This window comes from Macrotis lagotis, chromosome 4 (assembly GCF_037893015.1).
Source record: "Macrotis lagotis isolate mMagLag1 chromosome 4, bilby.v1.9.chrom.fasta, whole genome shotgun sequence".
Classification (NCBI taxonomy): Eukaryota; Metazoa; Chordata; class Mammalia; order Peramelemorphia; family Peramelidae; genus Macrotis; species Macrotis lagotis.
Window position 1 is genome coordinate 96,739,456 of NC_133661.1, and position 19,708 is coordinate 96,759,163.

The 19,708-nt window shown below is 33.1% G+C and overlaps 1 protein-coding gene across 1 annotated transcript; it reads right to left on the reverse strand.

Moving 5' to 3' along the window:
* Positions 1-991: 991 nt before the first annotated feature.
* On the reverse strand, positions 992-19,359 carry LOC141519970 (pancreatic triacylglycerol lipase-like). The gene is made up of 12 exons (XM_074231902.1): positions 19,314-19,359; positions 16,592-16,746; positions 15,865-15,990; positions 12,771-12,905; positions 11,456-11,567; positions 10,130-10,249; positions 9,912-10,031; positions 9,040-9,158; positions 6,805-6,934; positions 4,894-5,002; positions 4,201-4,365; positions 992-1,055 (listed from the first exon to the last, which is right to left on the reverse strand). Exons 1-12 carry the CDS (start codon positions 19,357-19,359, stop codon positions 992-994), a joined length of 1,401 nt encoding a protein of 466 aa, XP_074088003.1.
* Between the last annotated feature and the right edge of the window lie 349 nt (positions 19,360-19,708).

Genomic DNA, 19,708 nt, shown 5'->3' on the forward strand with positions numbered 1-19,708 from the left:
ATCAAATAGGTCCTTGTCTAGCATATTCCTTGACCCTTTATATGGTTTCATATCAATCATATTGTTTATCTCTTTAAATGTAATCTTCTCCAAGAAATTAGATGAATTGGTGAAAAGATGGTGAAATTAGCAAAAACAACAGAAAAAATGTTCATCTCTTTTTCTCTCTCTCTAAAAATGTAAGTCTAGAATGTGCAGAAATCACCTCTATTTTGCAATCAATCTGAACAGAGAAAGATAGTAAACTGGAAGCAGCATGGCAGAAACTATGTATAGATGAACATCTTCCACCATATACCTAGATAAACTCAAAATAGGTACTTAATTTATATATATAAAAGATGATACTAAAAGCAAATTAAGAGAGCTTGGGAAGGCAATATAGAGCACTGACCCTGAAAGAATTATAAATGATTTAGCTATTCTCAGGAAAACAATGATTCAAGAAAATCCCAAGGGACTAATGATGAAGCAAATTATTCTCCTCCAGATAAAGAACTATTGATTGTATACAAATTGAGGCATGCTATTTTTCACTCTTTCTTTCATTTTTTCGTTTGTTCCAGTCTTCTTGCAATAAAATGACTAATGTGGAAATGTTTTATATAATTGTATATGTATAATCTATATCTGACTGCTTATCATCTCAGGGAGTGGGAAAGTGTGGGATGGAAGAAAGGATAGAATTCGGACCTCAAAACTTCAAAATAAAATTGGAAAAATAAAAAAATAAAAATTTCTCAAATGAATAATGATCACTGATCCATGGTGATAAATGGTGATATGCAGAATCACTGTTTAAGTGAAATACCAGTAGATAATTTGTGAAATTCAATAAATGTTCAGGTATAGTTGTAGAACAACCCCCCAATTTCCTCACTAAAAACTGCTTTGAAAGTAAGGTAGATATTAATAATGAATGAATACAATGAATTACTTTACATTTGCCTTTTATTACCACAGGAAAGAATGATTTCACTTTAACATGGTTTTAACAAGCATTGAGAGTTAGCAGAGTATCTTCTCTTACAGTTTCTTTGCTACAGAAATTATACCTGCAGGGGAAAAAATAGACTATTAACTATAATTATTTTATTAGCTTTATACACACAAACACACACACACACACACACACACACACACATATATATGCATATATACATATATATTTGGAGCTATCTCATAGTATTTTATCTCTCTTAATAATGTATTATTTTATTTTAGTAATTTGGTTAAGTTATATCTCCTTTATTAGTCTAAGTCCCTTTATCATAAGAATGAAAGCTGGAAGAGACAATAATAGACCACAATGAGGTCAGGGAAAGTGACTTATACACAGTTGACATTTAATAAATACTTGCTTGAATGTATTGAATATATTTTACTACTTTCATTTTGCTACTAATACTAGTCCTGCTACTACTATTACTCTACTACTACTACAACTACTATTATCCTACCACTACTACTGATACTACTTACTACTACTACTACTACAACTACTACTACTACTACTGCTACTATTACTACTACTACTACAACTCAACTGCTGCTATGGCTAGAGCTACTGCTGCTGCTACTGTTGCTGCTGCTGCTACAGCTACTGTGATTGTTACTCCTATTACTCTACCACTACTCTACTACTATTATACTACTACTACTACTACTACTACTACAACTACTGATTATATCACTACTACTATTTCTGCTACTGCTACTGCTGCTGCTACTACTGTTACTACTACTACTACTGCTACTGCTACTGTGATTGTTACTTCTATAGCTCTACTCCTATTATACTACTACTACTACTGATGCTACTGTTACTATTATTGCTATTTCTCTACTGCCACTATATTATTACACTACTACCATGGATTATACTACTATGAATTATACCACTATTACTATTGATTTTTCTCCTATTACTACTACTACTGCTGCTACTGTTGCTACTGCTACTGTTATTCCTATTACTCTTCTACTATACTACTATTACTACTTCTGATTACTCTATTAGTACTGCTGCTGCTGCTGCTACTATTACTACTACTGCTACTATTTCAACTAACATTTATATAATACTTAATATTTTCTATTCTTAATATGTTCTTTATTACTGTGCTAAACAATTTACAATTATCCCATTTAATTCTCACAACAATCTTGGAAGGTAGGTGACTGTTATTATCCTTACTGTACAGATGAAGAATCTTAGACAAATGAGTGATTTGCTTAAGGTCACACAATCAGTAAGTATCAGAGGCCAGATTTCATGTCTTCCTGACTCCAGACCCAACACTTATTATTCACTCTGCCACATAGCTACCCCCTAGGAGCAACATAAGACCTAGAAATTCAGTAACTCCTTTAAGGTCACATGTAGAAAAGATTTTGCCTCCTTTGAGAATTTTTTTATAGCAGGTACTCAAAAAATGCTTTTTTAAACAGTGTATATAAAGTATTCACTATATATCTTAAAATATAAATATAAATGATTATTTTACTGATGTTACAACTTCTCTTGTACTCTATCTGGAAAGAAAGTAAAATGGAAAGAGAAGAGGGGCACCTGAATCAAAACTACCATTGTGGCTGAATTTTAAATTTTGCCTCAGATGCATCCAACTAAGGACCTTCCAAGTAACTTCAAGAAGTACAAAGTCCAGAAGCCTGACAATGGACTTTGTATATTTTTAAACACTACCAACCATTTAATATGGCATTTCAGAAACTAATTTGAGCACAACATTGATAGACTTTAAAGATATTGTCAGAACCCATAATCAATTAATTTTAAAAAATCAGGCATGTATGTTGTACCTGCTACTTGTTAGATATTATACTAGTTGCTATTCAAGGAAACCTAGGGGCATCGAATTCCCCTGTAAATACAGGAATGTCAAGGAAATTTTAAAGAAAAGTAAAAACAAACCTATTTTTGCAAGGAAAAATAGCTAAAGTAACAAGAGCTTTTGATACATAATTTTGGAATTAATGTTCTAAAGAGGAAAATATTGCTCAAAATACTGTCATAGTATTATATACTTATGTACATTTGAGTGCTTAACATTAGGATTCTGTGGAACATCAATGGGGAAATTTAATTTTAGCATGCATATTCCTTGAAGTTTCTGCTCTGTGAGGGCCATTAGAATGCTCAATTCAATTTAACAATTAAATCAACATTTATTAAACATTCATTATGTAACTTTTTGCTTAATATTGGAAAAACAAAGATAAGAAACAATCTTCAAGAAGCTTTGATTTATCCTTGTATTCCCTTCTAGCACTTTATCTAGCATTTAATGGTTACTCTGTAAGTATTTTCTAACTGTTAAATAAATTTATGAAGTAACACAAGAAATCAGTTCAGGATAGAATAATTACTTTCTTCCTTCTGTTTTTTCTACTAAATTTTAGCTTTTCTTATATTTCAGTTCATTAGGAGTACTTGAATTGTATTAGATATTTCAAAAAATGTATGGATAAGGATTATCTTGGCCCAGAAAGAATGAAAGAAGAAATTGGTACTTGACCATTAAATGATTTTCCTTATAAATCAGTCACTTGCCACACAACATTAATTCAGTTATGGTCATTTTGCAATACCAGAATTGGTGAATTGCAAGAAAACTCTTAAATAACATGGTGTAATTGTACTACAATATTATTCAGTCCAAAGTCCACTTGTTCAATGGATCTAACCATCCTCTATGATATTGTTTCCCTTAACTTAATGTTTTCCTGGCACCAATTAAATGTTTATTCATCATATGAAATTTGTTAAATTCATTCATTTCTCTGAGTCTCAGTTTTCTGATCAATGAGGGACTGGGATTAGATGATTTCTAAGGTTTCTTCTCTCTCTAAAGTCTGTGATTCTTTCTTCTTTTGAAGTATATTAGATAGAAACACACTCAAATAATTGGAATTTCATTTTAGTTGAATCTCAGCATCAAACTCTAACCTCTTCATAAACTTTTATTGAATGACATGATAACAATGAACACATCTTAGAAAGTTTAATTTTCCTAAAGTAAACTATTGTCTTACGAAATATTTTATATATAAACTAAAGATAATATGTGAAGGCTATTGAAACAAGTCTTTCTCAAAGTAGATTTTCTGGGCAAGCATATTACAAATGTGTCTCTTCAGTATTTCATATCTCTCTTGGTTCACAATAAAAATACTTACATTTTTCCATCTGAAGTTTCTATGGTGATCATGGACGCTCCTACTCTGGGCAGAGTTGGATTGATTATATTGTTATTCCAAAGAAATTTAACTCTTTGAACTGTTCCAACATTGAAATCTGAATCAAACTGATTGGAATGTGTATCACCTGGTTTTAGGGTCCCCCTTGGAAGAGAAGAATATAACAAATTCAAATACAGGAATCTTTACACATACGTTTACAAAATCTACACATCTTGAATATTTTCTAATTAAATTCTCTTTCCAGTGTATTAAAAAATGCAAAAAATAGTTGTAATTTATGCCCCAAATGCCTCATAGTATTTTAACATGTTTTGGTCACAACTTTCTCCTACAGTCTAATAAGTGATAACCTCATTAAATCTCTTTCTTCCATCTGTTGTGTTGGCAGCATAATTGTTTACTTATTATACATTAAACACCTGGCAACAAGAACAAAAAATCCTCTTATGAAATAAGAATAAATTATTTGCCCACTAAATATTAAGGTACCAAAGTTAGAATCCAGATTCTGAAGTCAATTTCAGTATGCAAAATGCAAAAGGAAGTCTTATGATTAACTTTATAAAATGTATATGTACAAAGAAATGAAAATATAAACATAACTTGGCAAAACACATTTTATTAAATAATCATTCTAACATTTAAAAAGTATGATAAGATTGAACTCACTTGACAACTTCATATTGCTTGCTATTTCCATTACTTCCAAACAAAGAAACTACTACTTTCCCACTAACTTTAGTTCCAGACAATGTGACAGTTACTTTATACCTCCAACCTAAAGAGAAAGATAGAAATAGAAATGTGAAGAAATAAACACATTAAATATAAATAGAAAGAAATGGGAATTTCAGTAAGGAATTTATATGGTACTAATGTACAATATTGTATAACTCAATTATAGTATGTATGATTCTTATTAGATTCAAAGTTTTAAATAATTTCTATATTTGAAGTTTTTCACTTCTTACTAATAAAATGTATTCAAACTAAAATCATTAGGGTTTTCTGAGTCCAGGCATTGACTATTACTTCATGTTTCAAATTATATTATGTTACCCAACTTTTATTTAACTGTACAATATTAAAGGTGGAAGAAACCTTTGAACTTCTACTCTGATCCACTCAGCTTAAATAATAGCAATGATAAGAGCTAATATTATATACCCTTTAAATTTTGCAAAGTACTTTGTATATAAATATTATATGTATCATATATTTATTATATAATATATATGATAAATACCATATATTTTGATACTCAAGATACTGTGAGTTAAATGCTATTCATATCCCCATTTTACAGAAGAAGAAAGCAAAATATAGAGACGTTAGATGACTTGACCATGTTCACATCTAGGTAGCTTCAGAGTCAGATTTTGAACACAGGTCTTCCAAGTCTAACTTCAGCACTCAGTCAGCTATGATCTTGCTCAAAGTACACCTGCTCCTTACTTTTTATTTATTGCTATATTTTTATGATTGACTTGGGGAATTCTGCTTTCTTAAAATATGATTTCTTTTTAAATAGTCTATAATTAATATTTTCATTAAATTAATTCTCAGATTTAATTTGAAATTTTTTCAAATTTATGAATTTTATATCAAGAAATTTTTTGTTTATGATTACTTCACGAACTTAGAGGACACTATTACGTTGCTTGACAGCTTATGGAGTATTTTCCCCTCCCATACACAAAAAACCTTAGATAACCCCCATATTATAGATGAGAAAGTCAAGGCTTTGGAAGTATAAATTATTTGACAAAGGTTACATGTTAATAAAAGTAGCTAGCAGACAGAACTATATAATATCATTTTATATCATAAATTCAGAGCAGGAAGGGACTTTAGAGATGATCCTGTCTAATACCATCATTTTCCTATTGAAGAAACTTAGAGAGATTAAAGAATTTATCTAGAGTCACACAACTTGGAAGGATCAGAAGGATTTGAGCCTAGGTCTTCCTTACTCCAAGATTCTCATTACACATATTCTGCTACATTATCTCAACATGGTTTGTCTAACACAATACTACAAACTTGCTAGGGGAAGTAAAGTTGTGATTTTTCAGATCTTTTATATCATTTTAGCTACAAATAAGGTGTTGTTATATCTAATGGAGTTTATCTTTCAGCAATTTTTTGATAAGCAGTATAAAAAATTTAAAAAGCAACCCTGACTGTCCAACTGTTGTTTTTTAACATCCAAAAATGTGAATATGTTTAAGGATGCCAAGGACATGTCTCAATAACATAATTTACAAAATCTAGGAAATTTTATTTTGTGAAACTCCTGGATATTTGGGAATCTGTTTCCAAACCTCAAAACAGAGGTCAATCTCTACAATCTCTACTTCCAACACAATTAACAGTTGGAACTATGTAGTGGAATCATCCATATTTCTCAGTTCAAGTAAAATCTACTACCACCTCTAAATTGGTCATCAGTATCCAGTAGTCATCTTCTGAATATGGTCATTCCCTTGCTTTTTCTGAATGTACTAAAGGAAGTCTTTTCAATAGGTAATAACAATTTCACAGAGCTTTGAAAATGAGGACATTCAAATGGAGACTTACGAGCAAAATTACTGGCATCCCCAGTATTGAGATAAAAGACCTGTCCTGATGATAGTGTTTTACCAGCATATTTGTCAGCATAGTGGCCCATCTGTGGACATCCTCCAGATGGACAAGGGAAACATTTATTCTGAGGGGGAAAAAAAGAAATGGTTAATGAGAACATGCTATCTTTCCAGATTTTACCTCCATACCCTCACCCCATCCATTCAAATGCTTAATTTCAAATATTTAAAAAAGCAAATACAATTCTGGTATCTTTATAGTTGAAAAAAAATTATATCTAAAAATATATGGAGGACTTACCTTGTTCTCCAAACTAAATCTGCATAATATAATAAATGTTTATTGAAGTGGTAGCTTAAATTGAGTTTTTAACAAATTTGAATAAATTCTACCATAACCCAACAATGGAATGTGCCCTTACCTTCCCCCACCCAAAATCATAAATGACATTTGTCTATCATGAAAATTCTGCAAAGTATTTTAAGCATTTACACATGTTACTTCCTTTGGTCCTCATAACACAACTTATAAAGTTTTCCTCATTTTACAAATGAGGAAACTGAGGCTGAGAGAGATTAATTTAGTTTCTCAGAGTCATATCTTTTGTAGATTTCTGAGTCAGAATTCAAGCTCAGGTGTTTCTAACACCAATTCAGTGCTGTGTCTATTGTGACATAACTAGCAGCTAGAACCTGAGATCATCTTTTTACTTCTTAAATGGAATTTATCATTGATCAATTTTAAAACTAACATTTGTATGAACTAAAGAAAGGCTAGTTTTTAAAGGTAAATGGGTGAACTTAACATTGAGGATTTACGATCACAACACAATGATGCTGCACCAGATACTTGAATGAATGTTTTACATCCATTTATAAATATAAAATTTTGTTTATAGCCACAGCACTAGGCAAAATTGAAAATTTCACTTTGTTATCAGAATGTCTAGATTATATATATAAAAACCTTTCTGATTTTTTTTAGGTTTTTTGGCAAGGCAATGGGGTTAAGTGACTTGCCCAAGGCCACATAGCTAGGTAATTATTAGTGTCTGAGATCGGATTTGAACTCAAGTACTCCTGACTCCAGGGCAGGTGCTCTATCCACTGAGCAACTTAGCCAGCCACCTGACCTTTCTGATTTTAATTACATTTTTCAATTTTGTGTCAGACAGGCATTAGCTTAGATTTCTTTATACTTATTTCTTTTCAAAAATAGCCTCCAAAGAGAGTTTCTAAAAATGACCTTAAATAAAACAAATATTTAATCAATGCCTATCAGGGAAGGGAAGGATGTGGCAATCATTAGAAAACTTTATCCAAAATGAAAATTTCCAGCTTTCCTTTGAAAAATGCTAATGATCATTGCGTGATTAAAATTATGTTTACGTGACTTAAAGTAGAAACATCTTGTAGCAACATTGAACATATAGTATGTGTGGAAAACAATTTGAAATAATAAATGCTAGAGATAAAAGGGTCTTAAAGAAATATGGTCCACTTTCTTCCTTTTCTAGGGAAAGAAAATGAAGCCCTAGAGCTAATGCTGTAAGTCACAGTGGCAGAATAGAACCAGAACCAAGATCATCTAATTTCTGATTCCACTGTATCAACATGTTATGACTTACTCTCCAAAGATCTGGGGGAATAGGATACTTGGATAGACTCCTACTCGTTCTCAAGGAACAAAGGATTCTTATTCTAGAGAAGAAGAGAAACAGGAGTCATTTTAAAGTTATCTCAAGAATTGTAAAGAGAAAGAATTCAGAAATGTTCTATAGATCCCTAGTGGACACAATCAGGAATCATGAGTAGAAGAGGAAAGAGGCTTCATTAAGAAAAATTACTAACAAGTACAACTACCCAATAGCGCAATGGGCTGATGATGATTCTTTATCAGACATGTGGTAAAAAATATTGCTTTCGAGTATAATTTGCATTAAATGATTTCTCATGGCCCATGTTTTTCCAAGTCTTTGATTCTATGTATAGGAATACCTTTTTTATCCTCGTTCTTAATATGTGATTTTATTTATAAGGAAGCTCATGGTAAGGAAATTCCCTCTATCATTGCAGATTGGCATCTTTTCAGAACATTGAATTTAGCTACCTGCCTAAGATCAAGTTAAGGTGTGCCAGAGGTAGAAATGGAACCCTACTTATATGAACTTAGAACCCAAGTGTCCTTTCCAGCATGCTATGTTGATGCTTAGGGTAAGCAATAACTTACTGCCTCAAAAACTTTGTAGGAAGCACAAGGGAATCCAGAAAAGCCATCTGGGTTGAGGATGCTATCCGAATAATACTTGTAACTTCGCAGATGATTACATGCCACAAAATCACGAGTTCCTGTGAAATTAGATGGGATCACACAGAATGAACACTGTATTATTTTTTGGATCCAAAATTGTTATTTGAAATTTATGATATTTAAATAAGTCATAGACTTCCTAACTCAGGGTCAAATTTTAAGGACATGTCACACTTTTTTATAATTTATGTATAATTTTTATAATTATGTATAATTTATGGTTTTTGATATTTTCAGGCATTACCAAGTAATGTCATAACAGGTTTGTCATTTCATCACTATAGGGAACTCCTGGAAGAGAATTTCCTCTACTAATAGAGATTGATATACTCTTCGATTTAGAGAGAAAACTGGACTACCAACAGGTGCAATGACTTGCCTAGCATCATAAAATCTATACTTCAGAAGCAGGATTCAACCAAGATCTCCCTAATTCTGAGATCAGCTCCAGTCAATAAACAACTCTGGTTCTCAAAATGAGGGGGTCATTTATTTTGAGGGGATAATTTATTTTGAGGCATAATTAATATATTTAGATATCTGTAATTTATTAAAGGATAAACTGAACTGACCCAATGAAAATCTTTCACAAATCCATATACTTTCATAACTACCTAACCCCACCTTAGGAGGGAGATCTTATGCAACAATAGAGTACTATGGAACAGACTTTAAATATATAACTTTACAGAGTAATAAGGCAAGGTTTTGTAAAAACATGTCCACAACTTTGGTAAGATAACAATACACATTTTATAAGTAACTTTTGTTATATATATTGAATGATTTACCTTCCCAGATTCCATTTATATCTACAATCTGAGAAAGGGCATTCTTCTGACATCCAGGCATCTGCTCTCCTCCATTTGGGAAGAAATCCAGATGTCCTACAAGTTGACTCGTTCCAAAACCTATGGTTTTTCAAACAAGTGTTAAGTAAGTGTGAATGCATTGCCAAAACCTTTATTCTGGGTGTTCATAGTTGCAGGATGAGAGTGGAAGAGCTCACCTATGTTTGGGATGATAGGACTAGCATCTGTGTGAATAACATCAACAAACTTGGCATCACTGGGATCCAATCGGACTTCTTCTGGGGTTCCTTCAAAACAAGGCTCAGCAGGATCCAACCCTGGAAGAAATATTGTTATATTTTTGTTAGATTCTTGTATCTCAAATAACGTAAGACATTATTAAGTAGCAGCTAATACATGGTGTATAAAGAGCTAGCTGTCAAGTCAGGAAAACCTTCCTCCCTTCCTTGTGTGATCTATTGCACTGTATATTTAGCATTGGGCAAGTAACTTAACCTCTCAATGTTTTAGACAATGCTTTAAGACTATAAATTTACAGAGAAAGTGCTGACCTGAATTGGTGGAAGGACTTTCACATTCAAGAATTCTCTATATCAATGAAATCACAGTTCTAGGTTGTACACCCAAGAAATGTTTTAGAAAATATCTTTAGATATATGGAATTTCATTTGATGTGTTAATAATATAATAGTTTACAATGAAGTAGTACGTGAGAGTATATAAAACATTTCCCTCACAACATTCATTTAAGATATATAATTTGAGCAACTATTATCTCCATTCTGAAGGTGAGGAAACTAAGGTTTAAGAAGGTTAAATGACTTGCCCCCAAAATCTTATATGGATATGGATATGATGAAAGATAGTTTAAATTTCTTATTACTTTAGAATATCATCGACTCTTTTGATGTCATCTGTGCTATAAAAGGAAAAAATATCACAGAATATACCACTAGATTTCAATTCATAAAGGACAGGGATAGAACTTAAGTTTGAAAGAAATAGAAGGGTAAGTTACTTTTAGCCTACTATGGGAATTTTTTCCCTTAAACAATTATCCCTAAAAATCCCTACTAAATAAATACATCAAAATACAAGTACAAATTGCAGATTCTCCAGAGAATCCCAAAGTTTTGCGAGTAAATTTGGCAAAGCCATGATGTGAGAGAACAAAAGAAGGAAAAAGATAAGTCTAAAACAGATTTTTTAGTTCATGTCCCCCGAAAATTTCATCTGTAATCAAGATAGGGATATCTTTGTGAGATAAAAATGATCTAATTATCATAGGACAGGAAGTATAGTCAGATCTAGTCTCTTTTTCAAAAAAATCATAATTTTATATCTATATACATACATGTACATGTTACTTATATAATTCTCATGGCAGGAAAAATGAAGGAGCAGTCTAATATTTTACATAACAATTAAAAGATAACCAAGTTCTTAACATATTCATCCTCATGATTTAATTATATCATGGCAATGTTACCACAATATTGCAGGCTTCACCATTTTAATCCTACCAGTGATTCGTCCAATGAGACCATGTGATCTTCTCCCAGCCTCTCCGGCAGCATGGGATCCCAGACTATGTCCAATGATGTGGACATCGTCAAGGGAGTATCCAAACTCGTTCTGATGAGAAAAAAATTCTTCAGAAAGGGCTAGGTTGGTATTAGTGACACATTCATGACACACTCCTTGAAAGTCTTTATTGAGAGTGACTTCCTCACTTCTCCTCAATAGAGAAATGATGATATTTATAACTTTTCAAGGAGGGGCAAATATTAATATATTCATGATTTATAGCTTTTATTCTGTACCTACATTAAGATTGTTTCATCATGTCATTGAAAATGACAAGATTTGATACTAAATTCACGGTGTAGAATTATTAGGAGTTTCCCAAAGCAAAGATTTGGATTAAGAAGTGATTATGAAGAAATTATCCAGTTATTTACAGTTGGAGTCTAAGATATTTCTCATGGCTTTTGTTGATAAGGAGTAGATCAAAGGATCATTGATTTAGGGGTGGAAGAGCCCTAGGAAGTCATCTTGTCCAACCATTTCCATATTAAGAAATAGAGACCCAGAAAATTGACTAGCCCAGGTTCACATAAGGTAGCTGTGTAGTAGAGCTTGGATTGGAACCCAGGTCCTCAGACCTTAAATCAAGTATCTTCCACTGTGCCCCACTGCTTCCCAACATTTCCCCAAATCTTTTATTGACACATGCATAAATAATTTGACCCTTGATAACTGTCTGGGCACTGTAGTTTTAAAAAGCAAAATTCATTCAACAACTGGTAAAAAATCAGTCGTAGGAGATTGGAGACAGGGGCCAAATCAAACTAGATGCTTGATTTTTTTTCTTAAAATTGAACTGATTAGGCAATTCAGTCAAAATGGAAAACTAGGTTTGTATTATTAATAACAACAATAGTATTCATATGCTGCTTTCAAGTTTGCAAAGTACTTTACATACTGTCTCATTTTATCCTCATAACAACCCAGGGAAATAGATGTTATTATACTTTATAGATGAGGAAACTGAGACAGAGAAGCTAAGTGACTGACTCAGGGTCACACAATCAGTAAGTATCTGAGGCCAGATTTGAACTCAGTCTTCTTGACTCAAGGGCTAGTAAATATATCCACTGAGTTGCCCTCATCCTTATTTTCAGACAAAACCTCAAATACTGTTCCCTTTGGTCAATCAAAAGAAAAATTCCCTAAAACCCTGTTTAGAAAGGTTGATTACCTCCAGCAATTATATAAGCATACCACTCAGAGGATAATGGCTAAAGAGCAAGAGATAAAATGAAGACAGCTAGTTACCTTAATGACATCCACAAAATAGGCTATTTCAGCCCCTACAACTCGAATATTTTGTGAAGCTTGGGTATATTCAGTCCGGGAACCCCTTTTCCAGTCCACACAGATACAGTTGACCTGTTCCACTTTAAAGAAATTCTAGAACAGAAATAAAATAGTTAAATCATCAAGGGAGTGTTATAACCCTCATTTTAAAATGGGGGGGTGCTAATCCTAACTAACATAAAGAACTATATTTTCTATATGATCTGCTCAAGATCTTGAAAGTGATGAAGAAATAGATCAATTAACAGTAAAAAATCATAGAGTGGTACAATATTGAATTACTACTCTTTTTCCTAACTATTCCTAACTAACATTTCTAACCATTAGTTTGACCTTATTGAAAACTGAAATTCAATTAGGATACCACTGAGGGATTCCATTACAGTATGTGGAGAAATTTGTATCATGAGAAACTCCAAGATATTTTATATACAATGTGTTGCTATTATTGGGCAATTGGATTGAGCAAGGAATTGTTTTGTGTATAGAGATTTCCCCCAGCAGATACTTTAGAGATTATAGACTATAATTGCTAATTGAAAAAAAAAATCTGTTTGCTTTTACAATACATAGCTTTCAAAGAAACTAAAGGCATTTTGGACAAATCCAACTCTATCATGAAATATACATCCCATTGATATGTAGATCAAACCTTTGGTCCTTTGAGACATGTTTACTTTCCAATAGAGTCATAACTAGCAGGGGACAAATAGGGTTTTCCTCCAGGGAGCTGATATCTTAGAGAGAGGTGGAGTGAAATAAAGGATGCAGTTATCTCTGGCTATAGTATTGTAGACCAGCTTCTTCTCTCTCCCAGATCCCAAATCCAGTATGAGGAAGAGTTAAGACTGTTTAGGGGACTGCCCCATGAGGAGTAATAGTTTTTTGGCACTGCTATGGCCCTTACTCACCCAAACAAATTTGCCATGGATTCATTTGCCTCCTACCCTTCCTTGGCTTTCTTCAAAAACTTCAGAAAGTTAGACTTTCTGAGAAATCAGACAATTCATGTAAATACTTGTTGAACTGAATTGAACCTTGTTGAATGCTTGAAGAGGGAGGTATTGAGGAGGAGAAAAAGAAATATATCTTGACTCCTGGGAACCATGATCTACCAGCAGAGGTCTGAGGCTCTGTTTTCTCAAACGACAAACCAAAGAAAACCTGGATGAGAACTTTGAGCCTTGAGGATACTAGACATTTATTCGGCAGTCTTTCAGTCCTCCTATGCCTGACTTCAGATGTCTAGAACACAGTCACTTAAGATTTGTTTCATTAGTAGTCTTGCTCCCTCAATCCAAGAACTGCTATACTTTGAGAATGTAAGGGGAAGTAAGAATTATAACCATTAGAGTACTCCACAAGGAATAATAGGGCTGAAAGAAAATTAGAATTTGTATAGCATATATATATATATATATATATATATATATATATATATATATATATTTCTATCTTTACCACATCCTCATTTTTTAGGTGAAGAAATTGAGGCTAAGAGAGGTTAGGTGACTTGTTTATCTAACCTAAATTAGAATTTGAATTCAGATTATTCTAACTCTAAAGTCAAGGCATTATCCACTGAACCACCCAGCTGTCACAAACCTGAATCATCTAGTCAAATATCTCAGAATAAAACCAAAGGCATCTGAGGTCATCTATTCTAATCCTTTGATTTTATCAATTAAAAACCAAAGTCCAGAGAAGCAAAAATGCCCCAAGAGTACAGAATTAATAAGAAATTGAAATTTGAACCTAATAATTCTGACTACATATTTCCATGTTCCCTCTCATATATCATTTTAAAAAACTGAGCAAATGACTTGGAAAAGGCAATGCTAAAATCAGTATCAGAATTCCAAATCAGGGCTCTTTCCACATAAAATTCCTACCATATCATAGGAAATTTTGTGTATGACAGTAGAAAAAATTGAGGATATTTATTTGTAGGAATCCTTACTTGGAGGGAAAATGATTTTATAATGGTTTTTCTTCATTGTTCTAGAGATTTTCTCTCTGGTTTTCAATTATTGTGGAAACCCAATGTATCATCATGTATAAAATTGTAAAATTAGTACATTGCCATAAGGGAATTGACATCTCCGTGATCATTGTAGATTGTCCTTCAATGAATTAAATTATAACAAATGGCCAGGAAGCATCATGGTACCCCATACATATTAGGTACTTGATAATATCTATTGAATAATCCATGGAAATGAATTAAATGAAGAGATTCACCATTAGGTTCACTTCTGGAAATGGGTATAATCTATAACTGATTTGGTTTGAGTGTCTTGGAGAAGTCAATGATCTTGTCAACATATAGTAGGCCATCAGCATACACTTTCTGAATGGATGAGTGAATTAATGCATGTGACAATAATATTATTTTGTTTGGGACCTAGAACTTCTAGAAACTGACTATATTTGATTATGAGGTAAAATTTCTTAATTATTTTTATGATTAGAGAGAAACAATCATATCTAGGTTTCAAACATTGAAATGAGAAATAAAGATCAAATATATGGAGGAGATAAACATCTTTTTCCTTTCAGTGAGAAGTCAATAAACAGAAAACAAAGCTGATGGAACATTTTTGTCCTATGCCGAGTTAAGTGTTTCATTTGGGAATTCATGGCTAATAAGAAAACCCTTAAAAAAACTGAGAGTATCTTCAGTGGAAACATAAGAGTATAATCAGGGCCAATGTGGTAAAGTGGAAAGAGCGGTTTTTTTCAGGGAGACAAAAGACCTTGCTTGCTATTTCACTTACAATTTGATAATCAGATCAGAAGTAAGAAGTACCAGAGGGAGAATTTGAACCTAACTCCTTGGATTCTAAATCTGATGTTTTTCCCATGATGCTTCGGGGTTTGTTTTTTTTGGCCCTGTTAGCACAAGAGATAGTATTTGACTGCTCAGTTTCTCTCATATACAGAGTGAAGATTTTTAAAACTTGTCATTTTCTCCTCAACAGTGTTGCTGTGAGGAGGGGGCCCTGTATAGAAAGAGAATTAGGGGTGAGATTTACTATTGTTATTATCCCACCTTGCACATTTTTGACAGCCAATCTTCTTCACCTTTGTCAATGAATCCATGTATAATAAATCTAGTTTTTCTGTTGTTCTTGAAATTAGAGTTTTTGATAGTTTCTATATCTGCTGGAACAATTTCCTGTATTAAGAAGAAAGAAAATTGCATTTCAACTTCTCTATTTTCTGAAATATGATTTTTTCTACATGAGAGGAAAGGCATCTTTATCATAGTTACGCTCGCATTATTGCAAATCCTAACCTCATTGGTAAATACCACAGGACTCTGACATCACTTAGGAAATGCACCCAAATATAATAGTGGAAACAGTTTGATTGAGTAAAAAAATATGATGTGGAAGAAGGAATTGGTTCTTATCTTTTATATTGAAAATAATTATTAATCCCTTAAATATGAAATATAGATCTTCAACTTGTTTGCATGATGTCTTCTCCATTAGACTCTGAACTCTTTGAGAGCACTAACTTTTTTCCCCCTTTGTCTCCTTAGCAATTAGCCCTGGTACACAGTCTATACTTAATAAAAACTTCTTGACATGACTTGACTTGTAAAATTTACAGTAAAATAAAAACTTGATCTTACTGTTTTTAAAAGGTGCCCAAAGACTCCAACTGCCTTCTCTGGTGTATGTTCTATGAGGGACTAGGAAATCTAGACAACCTATTATTTCCTCTAAATAATATGCACAAGTAATAAATCTTAAAATAATAACAAGACTTACTTGGAAGTTGTCAATGTTTTCATTGGTATAAAGAAGAAAACGGGTTCTGATAGCTTCTGGAGACCAGGGAAGCAATTTAATGGGTCTTTCTATAATGCCAGACCATGGTTTATCATCTGTAAAGCATCCAAGTCTTGGAAAACAAACTTCGCTGCCTATAATCACCCAAAAAGGAAAATCTCAGGAATAAATTAAACTAGAGGACAGTTCTTATGAGTTCTCTGCTGCTCAGAAGGAAGACTTTAAAGTAATGATTTATATTTTACTTTCCTCTCCTCAAAGCCTTTAAATGGTGGACATCCATGAGTTATATCCTTGTTCTTCTTTCTTTAAAGGCACAGTATTTAAAATACTAAAGATTGCGTCATTCTTCTTTTAGTCCTGGTAAGAATCTTCAAATCATTTTAAAGATCCCATTTCTGTGCTGGGTCTCACCTTAACCAATCAATCAACAAGCATATATTAAGCACCTACAATATGACAGACACTCTGCTAAATACTACTAAGGCATCTTAGCAATGGATGTGGTAACCCCCACCATATTCTCTGCTCCCTGAGAGGCTGAGCTCAAAGGATCTCTTGAGCTCAGAAGTTCTAAGTTGCAATGAACTCAAACTTGATAGGTTGAGTCCTTGGGAGTAGGAGGCTACCAGGTTGCCCAGGGAAGGACTCAGGTCAGAAACAAAATAGATCAAAGCTTCCATGTTGATCAGTGGCACTTAGACAAGGCCAGTGAGTAGCTTCTGTACTTCCAGCCTGGGAGACATAAGGAGACCTAGTCTCAAAGAAATTTCATACTTTTTAATTAAAGATAGAATGTTATAATAGATTAAACTTTGTTTTAAACTTTAAAGAAGTTGATTTGAATTCCAGTTCTGCCAATTTACTCAAAAAACATAAAGTAACACGTAAATGTGATTTATATTTTATTACTAACTGTATGACTCTGGAAAAGTCATAACTCTGAACTTCAGTTTTCTTATTACAAAATGGGAATGCTAATAATACCTAATAGGGTTGTTTGGGGGATCAAGTAAGAGAATATGTATTTCTGACTGTCTAAAGCACCAGTCAGATCAATACTTTAAATTCAAGATGTTTCTAACTGAACTCACCCCTTCCCCCAAAAAACTTTCCCCTCTTTTAGCTTGTCAATTTCTGTTAATGGCAGCATCATCTTCTTAGTTTCTGAAACTGGAAAATCCAAAATCAGTTTGAAATTTTCTTTCTCTTTCATTCTCTTAGTCAAATCAGTTGCCAAGCCCTATTTCTTTAACATTTCTTTAACATCTCTCACATCTGTCTTTCATTTCTGCTACTACTACAGCTTTCCTGTTTTAAAGGTCTCATCATTTTTACTGTTTTCCTGCTTACAGTCTCTCTGTTCTCTCTGTTATAATCTTGATAATGTAATCTTTCAAACATGACTCTTATCAAAGACTATCAGTGTCAAATAATAGAGTGTAATGTCCTTATCTTGATTTTAAAAACTCTCTAGAATCCAATTCCATCCTTCCTTTATAGTTTTACCTAATTCTAATAAGTATCAATTCTCTTCATTTATGATTAGTCAAATTAGAATTTACTCATCTCTCATGTTATCTGCTTCACATAGTTAAGGATATAGTGGGTAGAAGGCTGAGCTTGGAGTCAGAAAAACTCAAATACTTAGTCTGAGCTATGTGACCTTGCAAAGTAATCTAAGTTCCCTGGACCTCATTTAGGAAATTATAAAAGGAAGGGATTGGACTAGATGGCTTATAAATTCCCTTCCAGATCGAGATTTAATTCTCCTTTGCTCATACTTCTATTCTCCCCATATCCTTTCGTTCAAGTTCCAACTCAAGCAAGACCTACTTTTCAAAAAAGTCTTCCATAATTCCACCAGCTGGAAGTGATTTCCCCAACCTCAATTTTCTCAAATGATTTTACTTGGATCCTTCCTTTGCACTTACATATGGTTATTTTTTATGCTTCATCTTCCTCACTCTATTCTAAGTCCTTAGATGAATTAACTGTTTCCTTCCGCTCTACACATATGGTACATAATTAGCATTCAGCACAAGCTTGTTGAATTGTGTTGAAAAGTAAATCACTATCCAAATGTCAAACAATATGTGAGGGGCAAAGATGCTCCCAGATAGAATCAGTGTAGAGTATTAACTTGAAAGTTGAAATTTCATCCAAGAAAAGACTTTCATCCTTTGGTCCCAACAAAATCTTTGACTTGAGGAACCCTTAAGATGGAGGAGATGCGCGCTCAGTCCATGAGCAAGAGAAATTCGGAGATTAGCAAAATTTGGGGTTTTATCTTTACAGTGTCAGTGGGATCCCTCAAAGAGAAAATGTTTAATGTTTGCAAAGTTGCCAAAATATGAAGTTAGAATACTATAGCACAAAATATTCATTTTTTGGCCATCCTGTGATTCCATGGGTATAAGGGCATCCTTGTGAGGAATTCCCTTAACACTGCAGATCAACACCTGCTCTGCAACTTAGTCTGAGATTGTTACCTAGAAGACAGAGATCAAGCTATTTGCCCAGAATTCCTTCAGCTAATATAAATCTGGACACATAAACCTAAGTTCTCCTGATGCAGAGGTTGGTTTTCTATCTTTTATGTCAGACTGTCTCCATACAAGAAATAATTCCAAGCCATTTCACAGACTGAGACATCTATAGGACTTGCATGGCCAACACTGATATAAATATGGCTTCTTACCTGTCACTGTTCCCAAAAGCAGTGAGATTGTCCAAATTAGCAGCATCTAAATAAAGTCAAATGCATAGTTGAGTCTTGGAGAGAAATATAACAAAAACTGTAATATTCATATTCACCTGATTACTTTTCAATTGTTCTACTTTGTTTTGTTTTGAAGAATGCACATAATAAAGTAGCTCTGAAAAAGATTTCCTTCACTCACCTTGAAAGTTAAGTCAAATCCAATGCAACACTGAAAACAACCTGTAAATGTCCTTTTATAACAAAATCTTATCTTCTACTGGCATTACCATGGGAAAAGGGCATAAAAGGAGAGAAACTGCCAAGTGTATAGTTCTAATTTTAATCACAGATAAAACCAGATAGTGGGTAAATTTTCCATAATAATTATAGGC